This window comes from Eschrichtius robustus, chromosome 16, assembly GCF_028021215.1.
Source record: "Eschrichtius robustus isolate mEscRob2 chromosome 16, mEscRob2.pri, whole genome shotgun sequence".
NCBI lineage: Eukaryota > Metazoa > Chordata > Mammalia > Artiodactyla > Eschrichtiidae > Eschrichtius > Eschrichtius robustus.
In genome coordinates this window covers 6,685,980-6,711,648 of record NC_090839.1, presented here as the reverse complement: position 1 = coordinate 6,711,648, position 25,669 = coordinate 6,685,980, and the positions used below count along the sequence as shown (strand labels likewise).

At 44.7% G+C, this 25,669-nt stretch overlaps 1 protein-coding gene across 1 annotated transcript; it reads left to right on the top strand.

Moving 5' to 3' along the window:
* Window positions 1-1,137: 1,137 nt before the first annotated feature.
* On the top strand, window positions 1,138-2,201 carry MC3R (melanocortin 3 receptor). The gene has a single exon (XM_068524710.1). It carries the CDS (start codon window positions 1,239-1,241, stop codon window positions 2,199-2,201), a length of 963 nt encoding a protein of 320 aa, XP_068380811.1. The 5' UTR covers window positions 1,138-1,238.
* Window positions 2,202-25,669: the final 23,468 nt, after the last annotated feature.

The following is a 25,669-nucleotide window of genomic DNA, read 5'->3' as shown; positions in this document are numbered from 1 at the left end:
ACCAAGCTTGCTTTTCCGTAGATCTCAACCTTGGCTATGTCCCCCCCGTCACCCGTCAAAAGTTGAAAACACACTTGCCCAGGTCCTGCCCCTGGGTGATGCTGATTCAGGAGGTCAAGTGCAATCCCCATGCCCACATTCTACAGATGATTCCCACAGCCAGGGTGCAGAACCACTGCTTGTAGCCTCCAGGTTGTAGGCATGTTATTCTCTCTGCCCAGAATCCTGTTCTACCTCCTCAACCCCAATCCCCACTCACTGCTGAGTATCGCCTCTAATTCCTTGACGTCAAAGCTTAGATACTCCTTCCTCCAGGAATTTCCTTTGACCATCCAAGTTAGGGGTCCCCCTCCAGGCTCCCCCAGCCCACTGGCATTCCCCGATTCAAGCATTCATCACACTGTAATATCATTGCCTGATTTCTCGTCTCCCACCCCAGACTCTGAGTTTGGGGAAATAGGGACAGCGTGTCTGTCTTGCTCACCACTGAATTTCCCACACTGGGCAGAAACCCGACACGTGGTAGGTGCTTAATAAATGTTTGCTACCCACCCCACCCCCCCCAAAAAAAAATGAACAAATAAATGGATGAAAGGATGGCTGTGGCCATTTCCATGACAAATAAACACTGCTCAGCCAAGCCAGCGAACAGATAAGCAGCCTGGCCTGCAGAGGGCACCAGGCTGCTTTTTAATCTCTTTCCAAGCCCTGGAGCCGGTACTGCTGTCAGTCAGAGAGGCGCCCCGATGCTCAGTGGTCATTTCGCTGCGCTGAAGATTAAGTAGGAATTGTTTGCCTCCAGCCAATGTATAAAAACTGAGTGTCCACCCCTCACTCCTAACAACAGGTACCACTTCTTCTGTCCTGCTATGAAAACCGCTGTAACTGTAGCAGCCAGTGGCTGGTTTTTTATTCCCAGGTGGGGATGTGAGAGAGGCTGAGAGGGAGAGAGAAGGAAGGAAGGTAAGAAGGGAGGGAGATAAGACAGGGTATCTATAAAACTGTTTGTCCTGGAGAAGCAGAGGGAAGTTCTCTGTACGTCTCCAGGCTGACTTTCTCTCTCTCTCTCCCTCCCTTCATCCTTTTATTCTGTGGAAGAACAAAATCTAAGTCTAGACTGGACAAGCATCCAAAAGAAGGATCTAGGGGAGATTTCTTTCCTTTCCTGTAAACAGCAGCCGCAGCCGCAGCCTCTGGAGCCTGCTGGAGCCCCGGCTCCGATCAGCCGTCTGTTGGCAATGAATGCTTCGTGCTGCCTGCTCTCTGCTCAGCCAACGCTGCCTAATGGCTCAGAGCACCCTTCCTTCAGCAACCAGAGCGGCAGGAGCTTCTGCGAGCAGGTGTTCATCAAGCCTGAGGTCTTCCTGGCTCTGGGCATCACCAGCCTGATGGAGAACATCCTGGTCATCCTGGCCGTGGTCAGGAACAGCAACCTGCACTCTCCCATGTACTTCTTCCTCTGCAGCCTGGCCGTGGCCGACATGCTGGTGAGCGTGTCCAACGCCCTGGAGACCATCATGATCGCCATCGTCAACAGCCACTACCTGACCTTTGAGGACCAGTTCCTCCAGCACATGGACAACGTCTTCGACTCCATGATCTGCATCTCCCTGGTGGCCTCCGTCTGCAACCTCCTGGCCATCGCCGTCGACAGGTACGTCAGCATCTTCTACGCCCTCCGCTACCACAGCCTTGTGACCGTGAGGAAGGCGCTCGGCCTGATCGCGGCCATCTGGCTGTGCTGCGGCGTCTGCGGCGTGGTGTTCATCGTCTACTCCGAGAGCAAGACGGTCATCGTGTGCCTCGTCACCATGTTCCTGACCATGCTGCTTCTCATGGGCACCCTCTATGTGCACATGTTCCTCTTCGCCCGGCTGCACGTCAAGCGCATCGCGGCACTGCCACCCGCCATCGGGGTGGCGCCGCAGCAGCACTCGTGCATGAGGGGGGCCGTCACCATCACCATCCTGCTGGGGGTGTTCATCTTTTGCTGGGCGCCCTTCTTTCTCCACCTCGTCCTCATCATAACCTGCCCCACCAACCCCTACTGCGTCTGCTACACCTCCCACTTCAACACCTACCTGGTCCTCATCATGTGCAACTCCGTCATCGACCCCCTGATCTACGCCTTCCGCAGCCTGGAGCTGCGCAACACCTTCAAGGAGATTCTCTGCAGCTGCAATGGCATGAACGTTGCATAGGATGCAGGACCACAGGAAGGGTTATCGGTCTGATCACTTTCGACCCTCCATCCAGCCAAAGTGTTCAAAAAGAAGGGGGAAAAAATACTTAAGAGACATAAAAATGTGTTTACAGTCTTGGTCGTTTGTGTCTTTTTGTTGTTGTTGTTGTTTTGGGGGCTTTTTTCTGGCCACGCCAGGTCTTAGTTGCGGCAGGCAGGATCTTTGTTGCAGCACGCAAACTCTTCGTTGCGGCATGTGGGATCTAGTTAGTTCCCTGACCAGGGACTGAACCCAGGCCCCCTGCATGGGGAGCATGGAGTCTTAGCCACTGGACCACCAGGGGAGTCCCAGTGTGTCTTTTGTTTTTAAGCCTGCAGAAAGCCTTTCGAAAGGAGAAAATGGTCTAGAACAGGCTCTCTGAAAGGATGCCAACGTGGGTTAAGTCACAAACTCTGATTTCCCGAATAGTCACTGGGGGAAATCCGTGGAGGCTGCTCTGGGCGCTTTCTGCATTCATCTTCACGCACCCAGGCTCTGTGACGCCTGCCTGCACCCTGCTTCCCACCCATGCCCTCATGCTTCAGGTCAGACTGAAGGATTCGCAGTAACAGTAAGGGTGGTTTGAATCTCTCCCAAGCAAACCTGTTACGGCTACCAACCTCCGGCTGCCAGCTGCTTGGATGGCTTTGCTCTCATTTCATACGAGACTGGGTTTCTAGTCTACTACTCTATTTACGGTAAAACCATTTCCTAAAAACAACAGACTTTGTGGAAGAAGTAACGCTATGCTGTTTGCCCCTCTTCTTGACCACACCCCACACCAGCCTCCACCCCCTGCAAACAGCATGGGGATGTAACCCACTTCTATTTTTGTTGTTATGGTTGTTCTTGTTGGGTTTTTATACATTCAACACAGGGCAGTTTTCAAAATAATGAAAGAGAGATAAAGTGCTTTGGAAAATCAGAACATACCTGTGTACAAAGTATTTTGATACCTTGCTATTTTAAAGTATACATTTCCCTATCTTAAAAAAGCAATTTTTCCTATTATTCCTTTTCTGTCTTTAAAACAAGAGAGGCAGTCATGAGTAGGAAGGCGTGTGTCTCAAGAAATTGCTTGACAGTTGGAGAGTTAGAGTCTGCGAGCTTCCTGTGGCTTTCTTGGAAGATGTTTTTGCTCTTAAGAACTGTGCCTCTATCACATTTTATCTATGTGATGTGATCTATTAAGGAGAATGGTTTCTGGTTCACTGCTCCTTTTGCTCGACATGGTGTTAAAGTTGGGTGACCCTGTTATCAAGGTCTATACCGTATCAAGTAAAGTGATTCACTCCTGTGAACACAGGGCAAGATTCGCTGATAAGCGCTGTCCATGGTTGTGTACTACGTGCATCCATCAGACCCCCTTCCACCACAGAGGACCTCAAGCTGTGTTTTCCGGCTGTCCTCACGTTCCCCCCCCACCCCATGAATTCTTATACTATGCTGTGTCTTTGGTATACAACTGCATATTTTTCTTGTGCTGGAATATATTGGGGTTTCTTGTACTTGATCTGTGCTAATGTGAACAATATTACTTGTTTCTTGCTTTGATTGTGATGTCTGGAAATAATAAAAGGCTTTTGTGGCTGATAAACATGTGTCACATTGAACCACACCACCTGGAAGCATCCTGGTGACTTCTGCTCGTGGCCATCGTACGTGACACTGCAATTCTGTGACTATTTTGTAAATGGCATAAACATCTTCATTGACCACACTGCTGGTCTTTTCTAGGGCAATGCCTTTTAGCCAAACTACAGAACTCTCCCATTTAGTTTACAAAAATACCAGACTGAAATTCCTGGGTCACTGTCACTCCATTATTATAATCGAGACACCAAATAATAGGTCTTGTCCACTGCCACAAGGCAAGTTAATGTGGAAAATGGGGAATCGAAATCTTTGAAAATTGTATTAACAGCTATAGGAATTATGATGTCCCTTTTCTATGTAAACAAGCTAAAAATAATGTATTTTTCACTCTTTTATATCAGCTTTCACATTATTTCATTTATCCTGTCAACAAACCTCTAAAATAGGTGAGTCACTTTACAGATAAAGAAGCTTAGTCCCAGAGGGGTTACGTGCTTGCCCAAGAATGCCCAGCTAAGTTAGGGTCACTGTATATTTTGTGCCCTGGTGCTGATGTCTTTTTGTACCAACACGATGCTGCCGACAGCTTTCCATAATCAAAACTGATCCAGCTGTCCTTTCTACGTACATTTTAGCTGAGAGCAGTGCTTCTGAACAGAAACGCCTGCTGGAATCACCCGGGATCTTGTTCAATTGCAAAAGCTAATTCAGCAGGTCAGGAGTGGAGCCTAAGATTCTGCATTTCTGACTCTGACAAGCTCCCAGGGGATGTGGCTATTGGTCTGGGGACCACCTTTTAAATAGCAAGGACACAGAGGACTTTCAAATGAGCATAATGCACAGCCAAAAATACACATCTGTGTGCAGTGCTGACCCCATGCCAGGAACTGTGCTAAGTACCTTACAAGCACTTGCTTCTTTGACCCCTGCAATCACCCCTTCAGGCAAACACTGGGACCCTCCTTATTTACAGATAAGGAATCTGAAACTCAGGGAGGTTAAGGAGTCTATGGAAACTCAGCTACGAGCGGAGAAGTGGAGATTCAAACTTGGGCTGCCCGCCCCCAACTCCCAAGCACAACCTGGACACCCTAGCACTTCTCCTGGAAACAGCATAGTTGAGCCATGGCCCGGTCCCCTCAGAGGCACGTATCACTATGAAGCAAGGCTTTAATGCATATTTCTACAACCACGAGTCCACATGTTCAAAATAGCGTGTCCATCGAGCTGTCATAAAAACCAAGAAGACAATTCATCCTTTTACATGCTATACTTTTCCAAAGTCTGTGGGTAGCCGTGGTAGTGCATCCATTTCTGGGGTGAACAACCCTGGACATTAGGCTGTCATTGTCTCCTCCATGACCACTTTCCCAGATCTTCATGTGGGAACCCACTGTGCATTTTAAGCAGGGGGACGGTTAGGTTCAAAAATGCTTAATTTTTGGAAATAAAAGCACATTATGATTTTCATTCATTTGTTATGTTCACTTTCACCCCCCTATGGCCAAGGCAGAATCACTGCAGAGGTTGTCTTCCAGCACCCCTAGAAATCATTGCCTGTTGTCCTTATTTAAGTTGAACTTTTGAGCTTAATTGTGATGTTTTTCTGTGGGGCTGGGGGCTACAACCACTCCAGCCTCCTTGGCTGAAAACGTTTACCCACCCTCACTTCCACTAAAATCCATTCTCTACACAGCAGTCAGTGCAACCATTTAAAGATCTAAATCAGATAACATCACACTCCTGCTCAAAACTCTTCAGTGGCTTTGAATAAAATTCCACTTCCTTACCCTGTCCTACAAAGCCCTAACGATCTGATCTCCCCCAGTAAGTCCCCAACCCCCCGTGCCCACCCATACTCCCCCCTCATTGGACTCAAACTCGCCATACTCATTCCCACCCCAGGATCTTTGTGCCTGCTGTTTTCCCGACCTGAAGTCTCTTTCCCCGTATCTTCCCGTGATTGGAACCGTCTTATCCTTCAGGCTCCAGCCCAATCCTCAGAGATGCCTTTCCTGCTCTCTTTCTAAAGAAGACCCCAGTCACTCACATGAAGTATTGTTTTATCACAGATCTTATAACTATTTTATATTTTCTTGTTAATTTGTTTGTTTAATTATCATCAACCTCTCCCCCCAGAAAGCAGTAATTGGCATGGAAAACTCATCAATAAAAAATATGTTGAATGAATAAGTGACTTCATGAATACACTTAAAGGTGAGTTCACGTCTAACCAAACGGAATATAACACACCAGTGATCCTCAAATTTGGTGACTATCAGTAACAAATGTGGAGTTTGAGAAACCAGCCTGCTCTCTGAAATCTGTGATCCAGGTGATCAGGGGTAATGTCAGGCATCTGAAATTTTCAACAATCCACAGGTGATTACCATGCACACCAAACTTGCAGAACCACCTAAACCGACAAGCGACGCTGATTTCTTAAAAATAACAAAAACCAGTACCCCCGGGGCTTAAATCTCTTTCCCATCACCATTTCCTGTCAGGATGTCAAGCACCGGCAATTGATGTTGGGCCATCCAAGAACCAACCAACATAAACCCAGAAACTGGGAAGAAACAGATGACAAAGCACAGAATAAAAGTAAACCCTTGAAATGAAGAACTCAACCTTTCTCACGTAAAAACACTTATTTGAGAGCCAAATCAGTAAAACATAATAATAAAATGCCTTACCTAGTCTTATTGCTATTATGTGCCAGACATTGGACTAAGCACTTAGATATATTAACTCATTGAATTCTCATGAAAACCCTGTGAGGTAAGCACTATTAATGTCTTGTCCTGTAGACAAGGAAACTTAGGATCATGGAGGAGGTTAATCATCCAGACCCAGGCTCCTCAGAACTCGAGGAGCAGAGCTGGGACTAAGCCACAGCCAGGCTCCACGGTCCATGCATCGCCCGCAATCCCACTGCGTGATGCAGCACGTGGCCGTAGTGATGCTCTCCAGGCTTGAATGGGCTTCAGCAGCTCTCAACCCCAACAGAGAACTTTGTGTACTTTTTAATGGAAGTATAATAAATATACAGAAACATTCTTACAAATTATCCTTTTTGCCATTTTTTCATCAGGCGACACAGAAAGCATGTCTACCCCCAGAGCCAGCAGTTGAGTGGCAGTGGGAAGCAGCTAATGATGTGAGTTGCTCAAGCCAAAAAGTGTATGTCCCATGAAATACGTGAATAATTGACTCATTTCCCCGAATGTCAAAGAGCACAGGTCTGACCTGAAAAATAAATACGTGTACAATCCTGAGAACAAAGAAGAAAAAGCGTCCTTCTTCGTTTCTAACTGTAGGAGGAAAAAAAACCCTTCCCTGTGTTTATTCCGTTTATGCTGTGACACGTGCTGGATTGTTAAGAGCTGGCACATCCCACTCACCATCAGAGGCAACACAAGAGCAATGTCACAGATGGTCCTTTAGGGCGAATGCCACAGGAGGTGCTTTGAAGGATTCTGTTTATCAGGCAAGAAAACAGTTTGCCCCTCTCTGAAAACACTGGGGAGTCAACAGAGGAAACTCTGAGCTGAAACTCAGGAGAGCCCGGGACGAGGAGTGGCTCAAGGCTGGTGTGGCCGTGAGCGAGACTGTCACTGCCTATGGGCTTCAGTCACACATCTCTGCGACTGGCAGAGCTGGACTCGACGGGAGGGTCTCAACCTTTGCCCTTGTCCATGGCAGTCACAGGTGACTGCTGCCTCAGGACTGCGGATCAGGTGACACAGAGCCCCCTCAATACCAGCCACGAGGGTGGTGCCCGGCTCATGAGTCCTCCACGTCTTGGGCACAAGACCCAAGGCAGCCCCAGGAGACTCTCAGTACTTGAACTATTGAGAAAGAAAGGCCCTCCCTCCCCTGGCCCTCTGGGTACCAAGTTGCCTGGGGCTGCGGGAGGAGCATCCGAGGAGAAAGCCAGCATCAAAAAAGCAGGCGGAGATGCAAGAGGGAAGAGATATGGGAACATATGTATATGTATAACTGATTCACTTTGTTATAAAGCAGAAACTAACACACCATTGTAAAGCAATTATACTCCAATAAAGATGTTAAAAAAAAAAAAAAAGCAGGCGGATGAAAGAGACGGGATTCCTGCTCTTCTCATTTGATGCCTGCCTCCAGCTACGCCTGAAGCTGGTGCTAAGCCTGGACACTCGGTTACTGAGCTACTGCACGTGTAACCAACAGCATCCTGACAAACGCAGAGGCCAATGGGGGGTGGGGGGTGGAGCAAGAGGGGGGGCTGGTGGGAGGGAGAGGAGAAAAGAGGGGCTGAGACTAAGACGAGGGAAGGGCTCCAAGCTCAGGGAGACGGGCTCTCCCGTGACCTGGTTTACATACTGGGTTTAACACACTAAGATTAGATGTGCAAAAAGAATTAACTAGAAATGAAAACAAAAACTAACCACTAGAGATGATTCAAGGAAACTTCTGATCTGCCACTCTATTTTACTTGCCTTACCCTCTACATTCTGAGGGTTACATTAGAAAACGGAAACGTTTCTCATTAAGGTATGAAAAGGAAGTAGAAAACTAGACAACAAAACCGACGTTTCCAGCGCGGTGAGTCACCCATCCCCTCCTCAGTGACCCCTCCATCTTTAGATGAATCCGTACGGAGCACTTCTGGTCTGATATCAAACCAGAGAATACAACGATGCTAACGCAATCTTTCTGGGCAGCCTCATCCCGAGGGAAAGGCGTGCCTTTGCCAGCGATGGTGAGAAACTCAGTAGGCGGCTGGATCTCCAGCGCCTGTGGACCAGCAGGCAGAGAGCTGTGTCTGCAGAAGGAACAAGGAGGGTCGAGAAGTCTAGTGGGGACAAAATCTAACGTGCATGTGGTCACGGTGCTTGGAGCAATGCATCTCCCTTTGGGGGAGCAGCAAAGTGCTGAGTTCCCCCTCAAGGTTAGCCCAGGACACGAACTTGCGGTGCCTGTAGGGATGTGAACATTTATTCACGTCTCCTACTCCTCCCCTTCCTCCTCCCATGGCCCCTCGACCTGGGAGCACCATGGGGAGGCGGGCTCCACCATCCCTCTCCAAGTCCACACCCCCCATGCCTGGTCCAAAGCAGGCACTCAGAAAACATCTGGGGACTGAACAAATGGAAGCAACTTGAGACCTCATCTTTCATTCATTCACACAGATGAACATCGCAGCATGAACTTTAGAAGCAGACCAGACCCGAGTTCGGTCCAGGGCCCTGCCTCTCACCAACATCAGCAGTTTATTTCTGTTTCCTTGCCAGGAAAAATGGGAATAATGTTAGCACCTCCATCAAGTGTTGTTGAGAAGTTTCAATGAAATCATACATCAAAGACTCCTTAGCACGGTCCCGGGGGCCCCCTGACGTTATTCCTACTGTTATTATTATCATTAAAGAATGTTAGTGGGTCACTTTATTATATTCTGGGCTCACCCTATGGGGCTTCTTAAACAGAAGTCACCCAAAATCCCCTGGAGATCTTGTGGAAATGCAGATTCTGAATCACAGGGCTGGGAGCGGGGGCCCGGGACTCTGCATTCCTATCAGGTGCCAAGTTGCTGCTGCTGCTGCCAGTCTGAGAAGCCGCCCACAGTGGAGACTTCGAAACTGAGGACAAGACAATTTTCCACAGCTGGAAACTCATAGTTAAGGCGGCTTTTCTTGACAAAGCAAATGCATTGATCCCATCACATAAGGCCAAAGGAAAAGCCTGGGGAAATCAAAAGGGGTCATAATTAGGTAAAGTCATCTTCAGTTTTCCGTCTTCAGAAACCATGTTCCATTAGCCCCCTCCTGGCCCAGGCGGCTGTTCCACACAGCAGCCGCTGTCTAAGATGAAGTGAAGCGAGCAGGTGAGTTATCGGTACTGCAGACTTGGGCATGAATCACCCTGCAGAAAGTCCACCCTCTGAATCACCCGCCACTGAGACGATTCCATCAATACAAAGTCCCAGCAGACAATTCCGAAAGGAGTAAAAACGGGCTGAGAAGCAAGCAAGGCATGGAGCCTCCAGAAAGAGAAAAGGTTAGTAAGGGTGATGAAGGCTTCTAGAACCATCACTGCTGGTTCTAGGTGAGCCAGAAGCACTTAGAGCAGCGGTCCTCAAATTTGGAGGCAGCTGCAAAACTAAAAATTCTGATACCGGGTTATAGTCTTCAAAGAATTTAACTGGTAGGAATTGCAGCTCAGTTACAGGGATTTTTTTTTTTAAGCTCCAACATGATGTTTTGGGGTCAGGCGGGTTGGAATCAGAATGCTGTCATTGCTGGGTGATGATCACCCCTCCAGGCCTGGAGTTTCCCATCTGTGAAATGAAAATAATCACTAGCTTCAGGAAAATGGTGAGCATCACAGATAAAAAGTACAAAGACCTTACTCAGTATACGGTCCTCATTCCTAAGCATTTTCTTGTCAGAATAAGACTCATCTTCTTTAACTGCTACCTTACCTAAAGTCTCAAGCCAATTTAGTAATCACCAGCTTCACAACTGCTTAATTCTTTTCAGAAGATGTTAGGCTTCGAATAGCCCACTCAGCACATAAAGTGTGTACTCTCTTCCAAGTCTACCTTTCCTTCTTCTCCAGTTCTGGGTCTTCTCTTCTGTCATCACAAGTATCTGTTGAGTGTTTAATGTGGACCAGGTACTGTGCCAGCTGCAGGGGATGTCACAGCGAACAAGACAGCCCTGTCTTCAGGAAGCCTAGCGGGCAGGTGAAGAAACCGCCCTTGGACGAGCAAGGTCTGGATCCCCTTTCAAAGTGAAAGTGGGCAGGGAAAGGGACAGACAGCCCCAGGCAGTTTGATCTTTTCACTGTGTCTCCTTGACCCAAATGCCTAGCCATTCCGAGTCTCAGTTTTCTCATCTGTGTAATATGAGTGGCTCTTGTTCTTACCAGCTTCCCTGAGCGGGTAAGTGGGCCAAGAAAGTAGGAAGGAGCACTGAACCAAGCAGACTTTAAATTGCTCAGGACTTCCCTCCCAATCTCAGATCACTTCCCCAAGCAGGGGAAGAGAGAAGGAAGTGATGATCCAAGGAAAAGGCAAACAAATTGCTTCCTGTGTTCTAAAGCTCAGCCAGAAACACTTGAACAGGTAAGAATCTGGTCTACCTCACTCAGGAACAAGAGAAAGCTTGTCACTCTCATGTTTTTAAATCAGATTCTGATGACCTCAATTTATTCCAAGCAGGAGCAGAGTCAAGACTCTTTCAACTGCAGACAACAAAAACCCATCTCAAACTGGCTTATTAAAATAAAAAAATAAAAAAAAAAGGAGGGAGGAATTTATTCGGGCCCTGCTACATCTAGGTACTGAAGTGATGCCATCAGAAATCTCTGGCCCTTGAGACTGATTTCCCTTCCTTTGGCTTCTTTCTTGGGCAGCTCTTTTTCACATGCTGTACCCAATAGCACAAGACTTCTATCAGCTCACCAACTCCAGTATAAAACCAGCTTCCCTGTCCCAATAATCTCCCACCACCCAAAAAAAAGAAGAAAAACTTCAGGCCAACAAAATTAAATCATACGCCCATCTCTAAGCCAGTCACTTTGGCCAGTGCATTCACTCAGTCCCGGATAAAACTCCCACCTAGGAGCTGGGGCGGGCGCATCAGCTCTGTGGGCGGTGAGAGGTGGGGAGGGGGTCCCACACAAGACACTTGGGTACTGTTTCCAAAATCATGCACTATCCACTCCCCTCTCACCCTCCAGCCCTGCCCCAAGTACTTTTGTAGCCTTGATTTGCATAATCCACTCCTTCCTGATGGCTTCCTGGATTCTTCTCCTTCCCTTAAGATAAAACTGATAATTTCTAAGTAACTCTTAGCACATTCATTCTAAACTTCTGAATTATCCTTAAAAGATCTTATGTAAAAACACAAATATACATGCTAGAAGAGAGACTTCATTTTGAATTGGGTCATCCTACAGTTTGCTTTTCTTGTCCTTTGTTTCCAACATTCGAGGGCTTACATAAGCTAGTCTGCTAAATTGTTTGTTTCTCATCCCTAGTCTTGTCCTTGGTTTCACAATACCACGAGAGGGCAGCTTTGAATTTTCTGGGCCATGGTACTCCTCAGAACAAATCAAGTGGGTGCGCGCTGTGAATCAGACAGAAATATACGTCAACAGCATCTTAACTTTTAAAACAGTGTGAAGTAAAAATCAGTGGATCATTTCCTCAAATATCACTTGCATTTTGAAACTGTCCTCTTCCACCCCAACCCACGTACACAGGTTATCATTAAAAATAAATAAGTTACTCTACTCAATATTCTGTAATAACCAGTATGGGAAAAAGAATCTGAAAAAAATAAATAAGTTCTTCATGTAAATGTTCTAGCAGCATTATTAGGTATAGCCAAAAATGGAAAAGCCCAAGTGTCCATCAACTGACAAAGGGATAAACAAAATGTGGCACATCCATACAATGAAATATTAGCCACAAAAAGGGATGAACTACGTTTATAACATGGATGACCTCAAAACTATGATGCTAAGTGAAAGAAGCCAGACGCAAAAGACTAGATTTTGTATTATTGCATCAATACAAAATATCTAGAAAAGGCAAATTCATAGAGACAGAAAGTAGATTAGTGGTTGCCTGGAGATGGGGCTAGGAATGAGAATTAACTGTAAACAGGCACAAGAGATCTGATTGGGGTGACAGAAATACCCTAAAACCGGACTGTGGCGTTACTGGATATGATATAATAAGAAATCAGCGTTTGGTCTTTGTCCCTGGTTCTTGGCACACGGCTCCTAAAACCCTTGGAGTCTCTGGGTTGATAAGTGTGGTCTTTGTATGTTAATGGATGACTCACACTGGGGGCCCTTAGATGGTTTCAGGGCTGGTGGCCAAAGAGACCAAGACAGGACTAGAAGGTTGGAACTTTCGGCGCCCCCCCCCCCCCCACCGACCCTCAGCGAGAAGAAAGGGACTAAAGAGTGAGTTACATCCCCTATGGCGAGTGACTTACTCAATCACGACTATGTAATGGAACCTCCACAAACACCCCTGAACGACAGGGCCCAGGGAGCTTTCGGGCTGGAACACACCAAGGTGCTGGGTGGGTGATGCTCTCAGAGAAGGCATGGAAGCTCAGCATCCCTCGCACACGCCTTGCCCCGAGCACCTCTTCCACGTGGCTGCTCCTGAGTGGTACCCTTTACAATAAACCAGTAAGAGTATCTTGCTGAGTTCTCTGAGTCCCTCTAGTGAATTATCGCACCTGAGGGGGATACTGCAGGAAGCCCCAATTCATAGCTCGTCAGTAGGAAGTACAGGTAACAACCTGGGACTTGTGACTGGACGTCTGACATGAGGACAGTCTGGTGGCACTGAGCCCTGGCGTCTGTGAGGTCTGCACGAACTCCAGGGATTTAGTGTCACAACCTAACTGAACTGTAGGACACCCTGTTGGTGCCCGGAGAGTGGGAGAACTGGTCGGTGTGGGGAGAAAACCCACTTATTTGGTGTCAGAAGTGTTAGGAGTAAAAACAGCGTACTGAACGACTCAGCAAAATTACTAAAAATCAGTGACTGTACACTTAACATGGGTGAATTTTATGGTATGTAAGTTTTATCAAAATAAAGTTGTTTAAAAAGGGAAACCTTGAAAAGAATAGACAAGTAAATGAGATGCTACACATGCTGTCCCAGATGCACTGCTCAAATGACCCAGCTACCTGGATGAGCAGGAGTCCAGACCACCCCTGGAAAATACTCCAGTACCTACACTTTTATTGGTGTCAGGGAGGGAGGACCAGTCCCACTTATAGCCATCTCCAAGAACTCTTCCAGTTGGAAAGTTTTGCTTCGGGCAACTCCTCGGGCACCTGACAGGAGGAAGAAGCTGCAGATTCCAAATGACAAACGGACCACGTGTCTCACAGCACCGTTGCTCATAAAGGACTCGTCTGCTCCATTGGTTTGTATCCTCCTAGGGTCTGTTCCCTGCACAGCATGTACAGGACGTGGCAGAGGAAGGCACTGGGCGCTCAGAGCAGCTTTTGAAATGGATCAAAACACTGAAGGCAGAACTTCTCTGGCTTAATGGCTAATGGCTTGTGTGACAGTTTCACTGGGTAGGACAGCCTGACCTTTTGTTTGGGTGGAGAATGTATAATTACCTGAATTTTTTCCCCAGGCAGCAACAATCATGTCTTGTCCCATTTAATTTAATTAATTAATTTTTTTGGTGTACTGAACATCTAATCATTATCCAGTCACAGAAATGTACAGTCAGACAGACTTTGGTCTTTTTCTTTTCCGAAGTTTCAATTTATCCATTAAAGAGGCGTGTCCGTCTTATTAAAATTGTTCTTGGATATTAGGCAAACATTTTAGACTTTGAGGATCGGTAATTTTCTTTTTTAAACAAATGCTAGCTTTTCCTTTTAAAAATGGTTTAAACCTTCAAATCCTTAACAGCTTATTTTTTATTATGAGATGACTGAGATATTTTTTCCCAGCCCCATCTTAACAAATCGCATTACTGTGATGTGGTGGAAACATCTCAGGCTCCCGGCTCAGAGCTGGGTGCTCACCTTGGCTTTGCCACTTTCCAGCTGTGTGACTCTGGCGAAGTTACCTACCCCTCTGAGCCTCACTGTCAGCACTGATGAAATGAGGATGATTTCTACGCTGTTTTGAAGATTAAATAAAATTAAAGGAGGAAAGGATGTCATCGTTTCAGATCTGTATAAATATGTTTAGTACAGTGACTGGCACAGTGTCAGTTTCCAACAAGCAATGATGCTTACTGCATCCACCCTGGGTGATCTTTGGAAGATGCCCAGTCAGTGGGCAGTAGACTCAAGATCTAAATCCTCCATAATCAAAATCTGTAACACAAGCTCTTTACAAAGGATGATGCGTATGTACTTCCTAGACCAGTTTTCAATCAGCAGTTGATCCTTAGAACTTGTGTCATTGACAGCTTGGCCATTCACTAGTTGCCTGTCTTTGGTATGGTTGCTTACCTACTCTGTGCTTCCGTTTTCTTATCTGTATAAGGGGAATAGTAAATAGCTTCTACTTCCAAGGGTGTGAAGGGAATGAAATAAGCATTAAATTAAATAATTAGTACATTTAAAGCCCTTGGAATGGTACCTGGCACACAGTAAGCTGTCAGTGAATATTAATTCTCTTTCTTGCTGTGATCATTACTGTGTGCTGTGGTCCCTGACTTCACAGCCTGGCATAATGTAGGTGCTTTAGAAATTGTAATTATTAGTACAAACAGGTACTTTCCCCAGGCACAGATAGAGCATATGTGAATATTTCTTTTCAGCAAGAGAAGCTGTCAATGGTTCTCTACATAGATAGAAAGTTACAAATACTCTTTGTTCTTTAAAGTTCCCCTGAGTTATACCGACGGAGGCAAGGAGGTGTCACTGGCTCCGGAGAAAACAAAGTGTAGGTTTCTTTGGACCTAGCAAGGTGCCCCGACCTCTGCAATGCAGAGCTTGGGGGAAGGAGGACCAATTGCATAAGAAGCTCTAGACTTTTCTGGAAGAAAAAAGGTTGATAACACAACGCTTCCCCCTGGGATTTTAGTTATAAAGACCTGCCATGTGTATGGGTTCAGGACCCCACAAAGACCCAGGAGCAGGGAAGAGAGAGAAAGGGTCCCCGGAAATAAGATAGCTGTGGTGGTAGGGTTGCCAGATTTGGCAAATAATACATTTCACTCATTCCCTATGTAGGGCTGCAAGACAAATGAGGAATAATTTTTATTATAAATATATCTCTTTCAACATTTCCGATAGACTTACATTGAAAAGTTATAAGTTGTTCATCTGAAGTTAAAATTGAACTGGAGGGACTTCCCTGGTGGCGCAGTGGTTAAGAAACCACCTGCCAATGCAGGGAACACAGGTTCGAGCCCTGGTCCGGGAAGATCCCACAAGCCAAGAGGTGCGGCCATAAAAATAAATAAATAAAAGACAGCAAACCAGATGTGATCTGTAAGTTGGAACAAGGAGGAAAGCTGTGGACCAAGGAGGGAGAAATGCCAGGAAGGTGCTACCCCGCAGGTTCCCTCCCAGAACCTGAGAGACAGAAGATCTGTATTTGAGATTTCTGTAACAGAAAGAGTAGGCTGCAACTAAGGAGGCAACCCCACAGCAAAACATTTGTGAAGATGTGTCTATTCCTTCGTAAAGTGGAAAGACTCACAAAGAACAGCGTATTATATTCTTTTTCAGAAAAAAAAAGAAATATGGCAAGAGGATGAGCTGATGGACAGGCAATAGGAAAACAGGTGAGCTTTTTCACACGAGGGATGTCCTCTTACAGGAAAACCCAGACCAAGGTGACAAGGCTGGAAAACATGTTGGTTTAACCTCCACACTTACTTCTCCAAGAAATAAAACTCCCATCAATGTGACGCACTTAGAACGAATTTTAACCATAACCCAGACTTGGCTGATCACGAGGGAAATTGTACATGGATGAAGTCATCTGATTGTAACAAGGATGGAAGATGGTTCTGCCCCAGGGCATCCAGGTTAGAGTAAAACCCTGAATGTAACCACTGTGTGAGAGCTTTGGCCAAAAGTCAAACTTCATCATACACTTTGGAATTCCTGGTGGAGACAACTGCTCTGAAAGTAATGAATCTGAGGGAGCAAAAAAATCAATGATAGCTAATCTCTTACCCCAAACAGGAATCTGTACCAGAGTGAGAAACCCTGTGAGCACCATCAAAGTGGGAATCCTAGAGCCAGAAGTCACATGTCATCAGTGTCATGGAATTCATACAGGGGAGAAGCCTTATGAACGTAATCACCACAGGAAACCTTTTGCAAAAAAAAAAAAAAAAAACACACCTCACGGCACGTCAGAGATTTCATACTGGAAAAAATCCTTTTGGATGTAATCAACGTGGAGAAATCTTTAGCTGTAATTCATCCCTCAAGAAACTCCATCATGGATTTCATACAGAACAGAAACCCAGTGAATGCTTTGAATGTTTGAAATTCTCCCTTCACAATGCACATCAGAGCTAATGTGGATGTTTATTATTTGCAACTGAATCAGGCCCCCAGCAGAAAACAGATGGACCTTTCAAATTAAGATGACTCAAATAGGATTTACTTGAAAAGGTTTTATTCAAAAGTGTAGATGTAAGGAAAGCACAAGGGATGGTGCAGTAACTCAAGGCCCTAAACCCAAAAAGGCGATGAAGATCAAACGGTTAAAAGTAGAGGAGAGAGGTATAGCTGATTCACTTTGTTATAAAGCAGAAACTAACACACCATTGTAAAGCAATTATACTCCAAAAAAGATGTCAAAAAAAAAAAGCAGAGGAGAGAAGTTACAGAAAGACGATTTAGAAAGAGCTGTGGCTTTCTATCCGGGCGGGGGAGGCAGCCAGAAGAATTCATACCCCCAACCTCACTCATCTCCCTCCCTCTGAGCTCTCACCAGTGGCCCAGCGGCTGAGCCCAACCAGATGCCAAACAGCGCGGGAGTCTGTGATGTGGTCAGCCTTCCAGGACAGGTGGAGAGAGGTGAAGATGGATATGAAGGGGAAACAGAAGATACGCAGCCTGGCAACCAGGAACCCTAGCTGACACACGCCTGACAACCAACCTGGGTGCCCTGTTCCCACTGTAGCCCAGACCCCGGTACAGAGCCTGGCCCAGGTGCCCAGAACAGGCACTCAATAGAAATTGTTGAAATGAATAAAGGACCAGTGGAACCAAGGCAAACTTATCCAGCAGGAGAAAACTCAGAACTCCTCTGCCTGACCATCTTTTTCAGGGCCCTTGGGGAGCATAGGAACAAGACACTTTTATAACACACATTTCCTGTCACCAGACAATGACACAGCAAAAGACCAGTAACATAGCAAGAGCTGATGCCCTTAAAGAGAAGAGGGAAATGTAAAAGGGCATCTTTGGGCACTGGATTGGAAGCCTTAAGGGTAATATATGTAGCAGGGGAGAAACTTTGTATTCTATTACAAGTTAATCATTAAAGGGATGTGGCCTATAAGCTTAAATTATACATAATGGCCCTTCTGTGGGAACTCTGCCTCCCAGGTAATGAGCATTAAGCTAACATGCCTTTGTTTAGGGACTTCCCCGGTGGTTCTGCGGTTAAGACGCCACACTTCCAATGCAGGGGGTGCGGGTTCGATCCCTGGTCGGGGAACTAAGATCCCACATGCCACCTGGCCAAAAATAAAAATAATAATACCTTCGTTTAGCTCACAGGAAACATCGTGATCAGGCCCACCTGTGAATGACTGCAGGAAGGAAGAAATTAACACTTCTCCTCCAGAGGCTGACTGGAACCAGGAAATGCTTGACTTTATTCCCTCCCCTTTTAGTATAAAAGAAGCCAGAATTCTAACCCGGGTGAGATGGTTCTTTGGGACATGAGCCCACCCTCTTCTCGGTCTGCTGACTTTCCGAACAAAGTCGCTATTCCTCACCCCAACGACTTGTCTCTTGATTTACTGACCTGTCGTGCCACGAGCAGTATGAACTTGGACTTGGTAACATATCTCAGCAAATCCCCACAATTCTGCACAATAGTTGTTACTTCCCACCCTCAGTAGGTGAGAAAACTGAGGCTCTGAGAGCTTCGGTACATTTCCCAGGGCCACACAGTAAATTGGAGATAGGCTTTGAATCTGGATCTATCTGCAACCAAAGCCTCTGGTTTTCCCACACAGCAGGGCATGGGGTAAACAGTTCAGAATAACTTCATAGTTTTAAGGCAAAAATGCCTCCACTCTGCTGATGTATCACAAACAGCTATTAACATGTTTTCTTTTATAACCACTGATCAAAACATCTATTAAGTGCCACATTCGTGGCTACAAACCCTGCAAGAAGCAAGTTAAATGACTTATTTAGCAACCCCTGGAGTGTTCCTTAACATTTCAAATGAAATGGACAAAGTGCTTTTATGTACTATAAAACAAAATGACATCACAGTAGGTACATAAAAAGGCCATATTTTAAAAAGCATTTCTATTTATAATTATTGGCATTTGTGCTTTAATGGAAGATGAAAATCCTATAGCTTACCACATCGAATACCTCTTGAGAGAGGTGGTAAAAAAATCACATCTCCTTTGAAAACCAAGCTACCTTTTCAAACAGTCTGAGTTTCCCAGTAGGACTCAAGTTCCCCTGAAATCTTGGAGGTGGTTTTAGACTGTGAACAGTTCCCTTCTTCTTAATTAAGACTAACTTTTTGGTTGAAATGTCCCCTCCTACAGGAAGCCTGAAGACTCCACCAGGCACTGGTGATCAAGGTCTCCTAGATGCTTTTAGCTTTTATTACATGTAACTCTTTGTTCCTTCATCAAACAAATAATTTGTTGAGCGTCTGCCCATCCCAGTTACTATGCTAGGTGCAGGGAGTAGAAGATAGAGAAGGGCCCTGCTCTCATGGATCTCATACAACCAAATAAATAAAGAAGATATTGTGACAAGAGTTATGCTGGAAATAAAGCAGTTGATATCACTGAAAGTGAATGGAGTGAGGGCAGTGGTGTGCTGGAATATGTTTAACAACCAGCTCTCTTGGGGAGGGGGGATGCCCTGATTTAGAGCATTTGCCCATTTCTTTTGTGTAAATACTCCTGCCATGGCTGATTTCAAGCTACCAACATGATATCATGGAACATGGACTTCAGAAGAGATGTGCAGCATTAGAAAACTATCATATGGGTTTTGTACCATACAGAGAGAGCAGATGCACGTAACTTCAACAGCACAGACAATACTAAAATATAGTAAAATAATTAGGAAGCATTAAGTCTTGAGTATTTGTTTTTTGTTTGTTTGTTTGTTTTGGCTACGTTGGGTCTTCACTGCTGCACGCGGGCTTTCTCTAGTTGCGGTGAGCGGGGGCTACTCTTCATTGCGGTGCACAGGCTTCTCATTGCAGTGGCTTCTCTTGTTGCAGAACATGGGATCTAGGTGTGTGAGCTTCAGTAGCTGTGGCACATGGGCTCAGTAGTTGTGGCTTGTGGGCTCTAGAGCGTAAGCTCAGTAGTTGTGGCACACGGTTTCAGCTGCTCCATGGCATGTGGGATCTTCCTGGACCAGGGATCAAACCCGTATCCCCTGCATTGGCAGGCAGATTCTTAACCACTGCGCCACCAGGGAAGTCCCTATTATCTTTGTTTTTAATGCAACTGAATCATAAGTTTACATAACTTTATTTTGAATGATGGTTATATTTGACGCACAGCTTGCAACATTCTTGAAAATTGAACAATTGCCGCTCCTGAACCAGTATAAACAAACTCCAATGCACCACTTGTTAGGGGGTCAGGAAGGGTCTTTCTGAGCAAGTGACGGCTAAGATAAGGCCCAAGAGAAGGGAAGGAGGCAGTCATGCAAAGATCCTGATGTGAAAAAGACCTTGGCATGGAAGGAAGAGGAGGCCAGTGGGGCTGGTGCACAGGGAAGAGAGAGGGCACGTGGTGGGTGTGGCCCCAGAGGGGGATCAGAGGCCATGGTGCAGAGTCATGCAGATGATGGAAAGGGATTCGGTGACATTCCAAGGACAATGAGAAGCCACTGGAGGGTTTTATTAAAAACCTCCAGGAGAATGGATTGTAGGAGGAACAAGAGCAGGGAGACCACTAGGGCGGCTACAACAGTGGTCCAGGAGAGAGAGGATGACAGTTCCCAATATTTGTGCATACTTTTGCAAAAGGTAAGTTTTAAAAGAGCCATGTACATGTTTCTTGCCTGTGCCTCCACAAATGAATTACAATGGGCAGGATATTACTCCCATTTTAAAGAGAAGGAGAGATTTCCCTGGTGGCACAGTGGTTAAGAATCCGCCTGTCAATGCAGGGAACACAGGTTCGAGCCCTGGTCCAGGAAGATCCCACATGCCGCGGAGCAACTAAGCCCGTGCGCCACAACTACTGAACCTGCGCTCTAGAGCCCGCGAGCCACAACTACTGAGCCCACGTGCCACAACTACTGAAGCCCACGCGCCTAGAGCCCGTGCTCTGCAACAAGAGAAGCCACCACAATGAGAAGCCCGCGCACCGCAACGAAGGGTAGTCCCCGCTCGCCACAACTAGAGAAAGCCCACGTGCAGCAACAAAGACCCAACGCAGCCAAAAATAAATAAATAAATTTATTTTTAAAAAATAAAGAAAAGGAGACAGAACCTGAGGAATATCTGAGGGACTTTAACAAGGTTATGGGGAATGTGAATGGCCAAAGCAGGGCTTGAACAGTGAACTAAGGTGACCACATACCCCAATTTCTCTAGGACCATCTCAGTTTTGTCTCCTGCACCAGGGTAACTATCAATAGCACCCTCTTTCACTCTGGAAATTGTCCAGTTTGAGGTATAAATACAGAATGAGGGAAGGCAAGGACAAACTATGTGGGGTGAACTGGAATTTGAGGTATTGATAGGAACTCATGATTTCTAAAGTGTGTTTGTGTGTACATATACATGTGTGTGTCTAACCGAATGTCAGGATCAGGTGGTCACAAACCACACTCTCCAACACGAATTTCACAATGCAAGTTGTCACCGCTATGTAGCCTCCAGGGCTCTGTGGTATAACTGAGGCCCCTTTCTTGGCGGTGGCTAAGATGCCGTCTTGTCTTGAACACTCGGCATCAGAACATAGTAAGACTTCACACATTCCCTTCAGTTAATCTAAAAACTATCAACAAGTGAGATTTTTATTTTACTTTTTAAAACTACTTTTTTGAGTTATGACTGACATGTGGAACACCATACGTATGGAATGTATACAACTCTATGAGTTTGGGGATTAAGTATATGACCATGAAACCATCACTATCATCAAGGCCGTTAACATTTCCATCACTTCCCAAAGTTCCCTCGCACCCCTTTATCATTATTATTGTGTGTGTGGTAAGAACACTTAATATAAGATCCACCCTGTAGCCAATTTTATATATACAATACATACTGTTAGCTCCAGGCACCATGCTGTACATTAGATCTCCAGAACTTATCCTGTATAACTGAAACTTTGTGCCTTTTGACCAACATTTCTCCTCTTCCTCCTCCCCCCAGCCCCTGACAAACGCCATTCTACTCTCTGCTTCTATGAGTTTGACTATTCCATATCCCATATATAAATAAAATCATATAGTATTTGTCTTTCTGTGTCTGGCTTCCAGGACCATTCATGTTGTTGTAAACGGTAGGATTTCCTTCTTTTTTAAGGCTGAATGATTTTCCATTTTCAAATATCCTGTATAATAAATATATTATATGTAATATATTAATAACTTATATAATATGTAAATGTATATATTATTTACATAATATAATTATGTATGTATGTATATCACATTTTCTTCATTTTCTTTATCCATTCACCTTTCAATGGACATTCAGGTTGTTTCCATGTCTTGGCTATTGTGAATAAGGCTGCAGTGAACATGGGAGTGCAGATCTCTCTTTGAGGTTTTGATTTCAATTCCTTTGGATAAATATCTAGAAGTGCGATTGCTGGATCATATGGTACCTCTATTTATAATATTTTGAGGAACCTCTATAGTGTTTTCTGTAATGGCTGTACCAATTTATATTCCCACCAACAGCACACGAGGGTCCCTTTTCTCCACATCCCTGTTAATACTTGTTATTTGTTGTCTTTTTGATGACAGCCATTCTGACAGGTGTGAAGTGGCACCTCATTGTGGTTTTAATTTGTGGCAATTTTTATATCAGACAATTTGCTGCAGCCTTTAAAAATGGGGTATATCTGTTTGTTGACATGCAAAGGGCAACAGTTTGGCTGGTTGTCAGGGACATGGGCTTTGAAATCACACAAATCTGGGTTCAAATCCCAGCCAGGTCACTTGTAGGCTGTGTGCCTTGGGTAAGTTAAGCCCAAATGTCTTTATCTGAAAAACGGCGATAAAAGTATTACACATCCATGTACAGGGCCATTTCATGATACCACTTTTTTTTAAGTGTAAATATATAGGAAAAAAAGTTGAGAATCTGTTTTTACAAAATGCTTCTGTGTATTTTCCATATTGATTATACATTACTTTAGAAAAACCATAACTGTAAAATGTAAGAAAACTTGCACTTTTTGCTTTATACATTTGGGTAATATTTGAATATTTTGACAAGCATGTACATGTTATTGCTTTTTTTTTTCATTTTATTGGAGTATAGTTGATTTACAATGTTGTGTTAGTTTCAGGTATACAGCAAAGCATACCTGAATCAGTTATACATATACATATATAGATATCCACTCTTTTTTAGATTCTTTTCCCATATAGGCCATTACAGAGTATTGAGTAGAGTTCCCTGTGCTATACAGTATTTATTGCTTTTTAATTCCAAAAAAATGAAGGGGCAATATTAAAAAATGTAATTAGCATCTTTGTCACTGGAGCTTCAGTGACTAAGGGCATTTGCAGCAAATGACGGCCTTGACCATCCTGCCTCTGCTAACTGAATTCTCTGAAAGGCTTCAACATCACTCAGGCATTTTTGTCCCTGAAATGCTCAGCTTTAACAAAATTCTAAGTAGAAGCATGACCATGAGTCACAATTACAGGAAGGTTTTATAAATATTATGTAAAAATTACCTAAGGCAACTTGGCTAATACTTGAGCAAGTGGGAATGATTCACCCAAAACAATTATTGAACGAGGGGAAAAGAGCAGAAACCCTGACAGGTCCTTTTGTTTGAAATCTTCCCACGTTGCCTACATGCAGAATGTTTGGATAAATCTTCACTTTCTGATTAAATAAGCTTACATGTGTCACCACAGTCATGTTCAGTTCCAACAGCCCAGTGCCAAGACCCTTCCTGATTCTGACATATTGAGGCCGCCATTTCGAAGAATGGTTTCTCCCTGCATCCAAGTGTATGTTTAAAGAAACTACATCAAGCACAATTTTGTAGGGTAATAGAAAAGTCCAGTGGATGACTGTCCGTCTGGAAGCATTTGCCAAGACAGTCATATTTATATCTCTGCCCATCCATGTAACCCTTCTCCTCAGTATTTTCAATAAAATCACATTACATCAGACTTCACCTTCAGCTTCTTCTTCTTTCTTGAACCTCTAACCAGACTCAGCCACTTTTCTCCCATCATTATTTACACCAACTGCCTCTGAAAAACCCCATCCAGTTTCAGCACAATATCAAAAACAAGTTGAAGACCATCCACATCTCCCCTAGAGCCAAGACTTCCTCAGGCATTCTGTACACTTTCAGCTATTATACATTAAACTTGCCTTTCCCAAATCTCAGTCATTTTTGTATCACCCTCATGGTGATTACCAGATCAGTTTACAACTTGTCCAAAAATTGACAACTTTTTTAAGAGGATATCTTTTTAAACTTAAATAAACATTTTTCACAGAAAATGGTATCCATTCCTAAAAATGCAAGAACAGTACCACTTGCTGTATTCATTAGGGTATGCTGGATTTTGTGGCAGAAACAAGCAATCCCAAATTCTCAGTGTCGTTACACATCAGAAATTCATTTCATGATTGACCAAAGTCCACCACAGTCCAGACAATCCTCTCCAGGGCAGCAGTCCACAACACAAGTCTGTTTGATGCAGTCCCAGAACTGTAGGCTGCATCCGTCCATATCCACATAGGACTCTACAATCACGAATTGGAGAGTTGAGGACCAGCAATTGAATACTTTCACCTCTAAGTGACAACTACGACTTCTGCTCACGTTTCATTGGTCAAAGCAAGTCAGATAACCATACTTAACTTCAAGGGGACAGAGGAATACAACCCTCCTGTGTGTTCAGAAGTAGAGGAGAACCAGACATTGGTGAGTAGTAGAAATGCCCAGCCATGCACATCATGAGAGGATATAAATAAATATATTAAGAACGAGCAGTGTTATTAAATTCCAGCAAGACACGGTTGTCTGACAAAGGGAGAGGAACCAGGAATGCAGAAGTGCTAAAGAAATGTCAGCAGAATAACCTCTCTAATATGCCAAAAAGGACAGTAACTCCAAAAATAAATACCATGAAACTGACACAATTGTATTTTATTTTATATATATATATATTTTTTTTTTAATTTATTTATTATTTTTGGCTGCGTTGGGTCTTCGTTGCTGCAGGCTTTCTCTAGTTGTGGCGAGCAGGGGCTACTCTTCGTTGCAGTTCGCAGGCTTCTCATTGTGGTGGTTTCTCTTGTTGCGGAGCACGGGCTGTAGGCGCGCGGGCTTCAGTAGTTGTGGCACATGGGCTCAGTAGTTGTGGCTCGTGGGCTCTAGAGCGCAGGCTCCGTAGTTGTGGCGCACGGGCTCAGCTGCTCCGTGGCATGTGGGATCTTCCCGGACCAGGGCTCTAACCCATGTCCCCTGAATTGGCAGGCGGATTCTTAACCACTGCGCCACCAAGGAAGTCCCGCACAATATTATTTTAAAGAAGATTAAATGAGACGGTACATTTAAAGTGCCTTGCTCATTGCTTAAAGACTAAGGAGTGATTCAGTCACTTAATTATTATTATTACTTTCCATTCAGAGAAACACTGTGCAAATATTAATTGTGATAATAATGAAGACTGTACAGCAACACTGAAAATTCATAAACTAAATGGAAACATGCAAACTGCAAAAATGTAACTGTGAGACAATTACTTCGTAAGAATGTATATATGGCAACAGAGTATTATTCAGCCTTTAAAAAGAAGGAAATCCTACCATTTTTGCAACAACATGGATGGACCTTGAGGGCATTATGCTAAATGAAATAAGCCAGACACAGAAAGACAGATACTGTATGACCTCATTTATATGTGGGATCTAAAATAGTCAAACTCATAAAAGAAGAGAGTAGAATGGGGGC

Coding starts and splice junctions, on each gene's coding strand:
- MC3R (XM_068524710.1), top strand. CDS start 1,239: ATGAATGCTTCGTGCTGCCTGCTCTCTGCTCAGCCAACGCTGCCTAAT.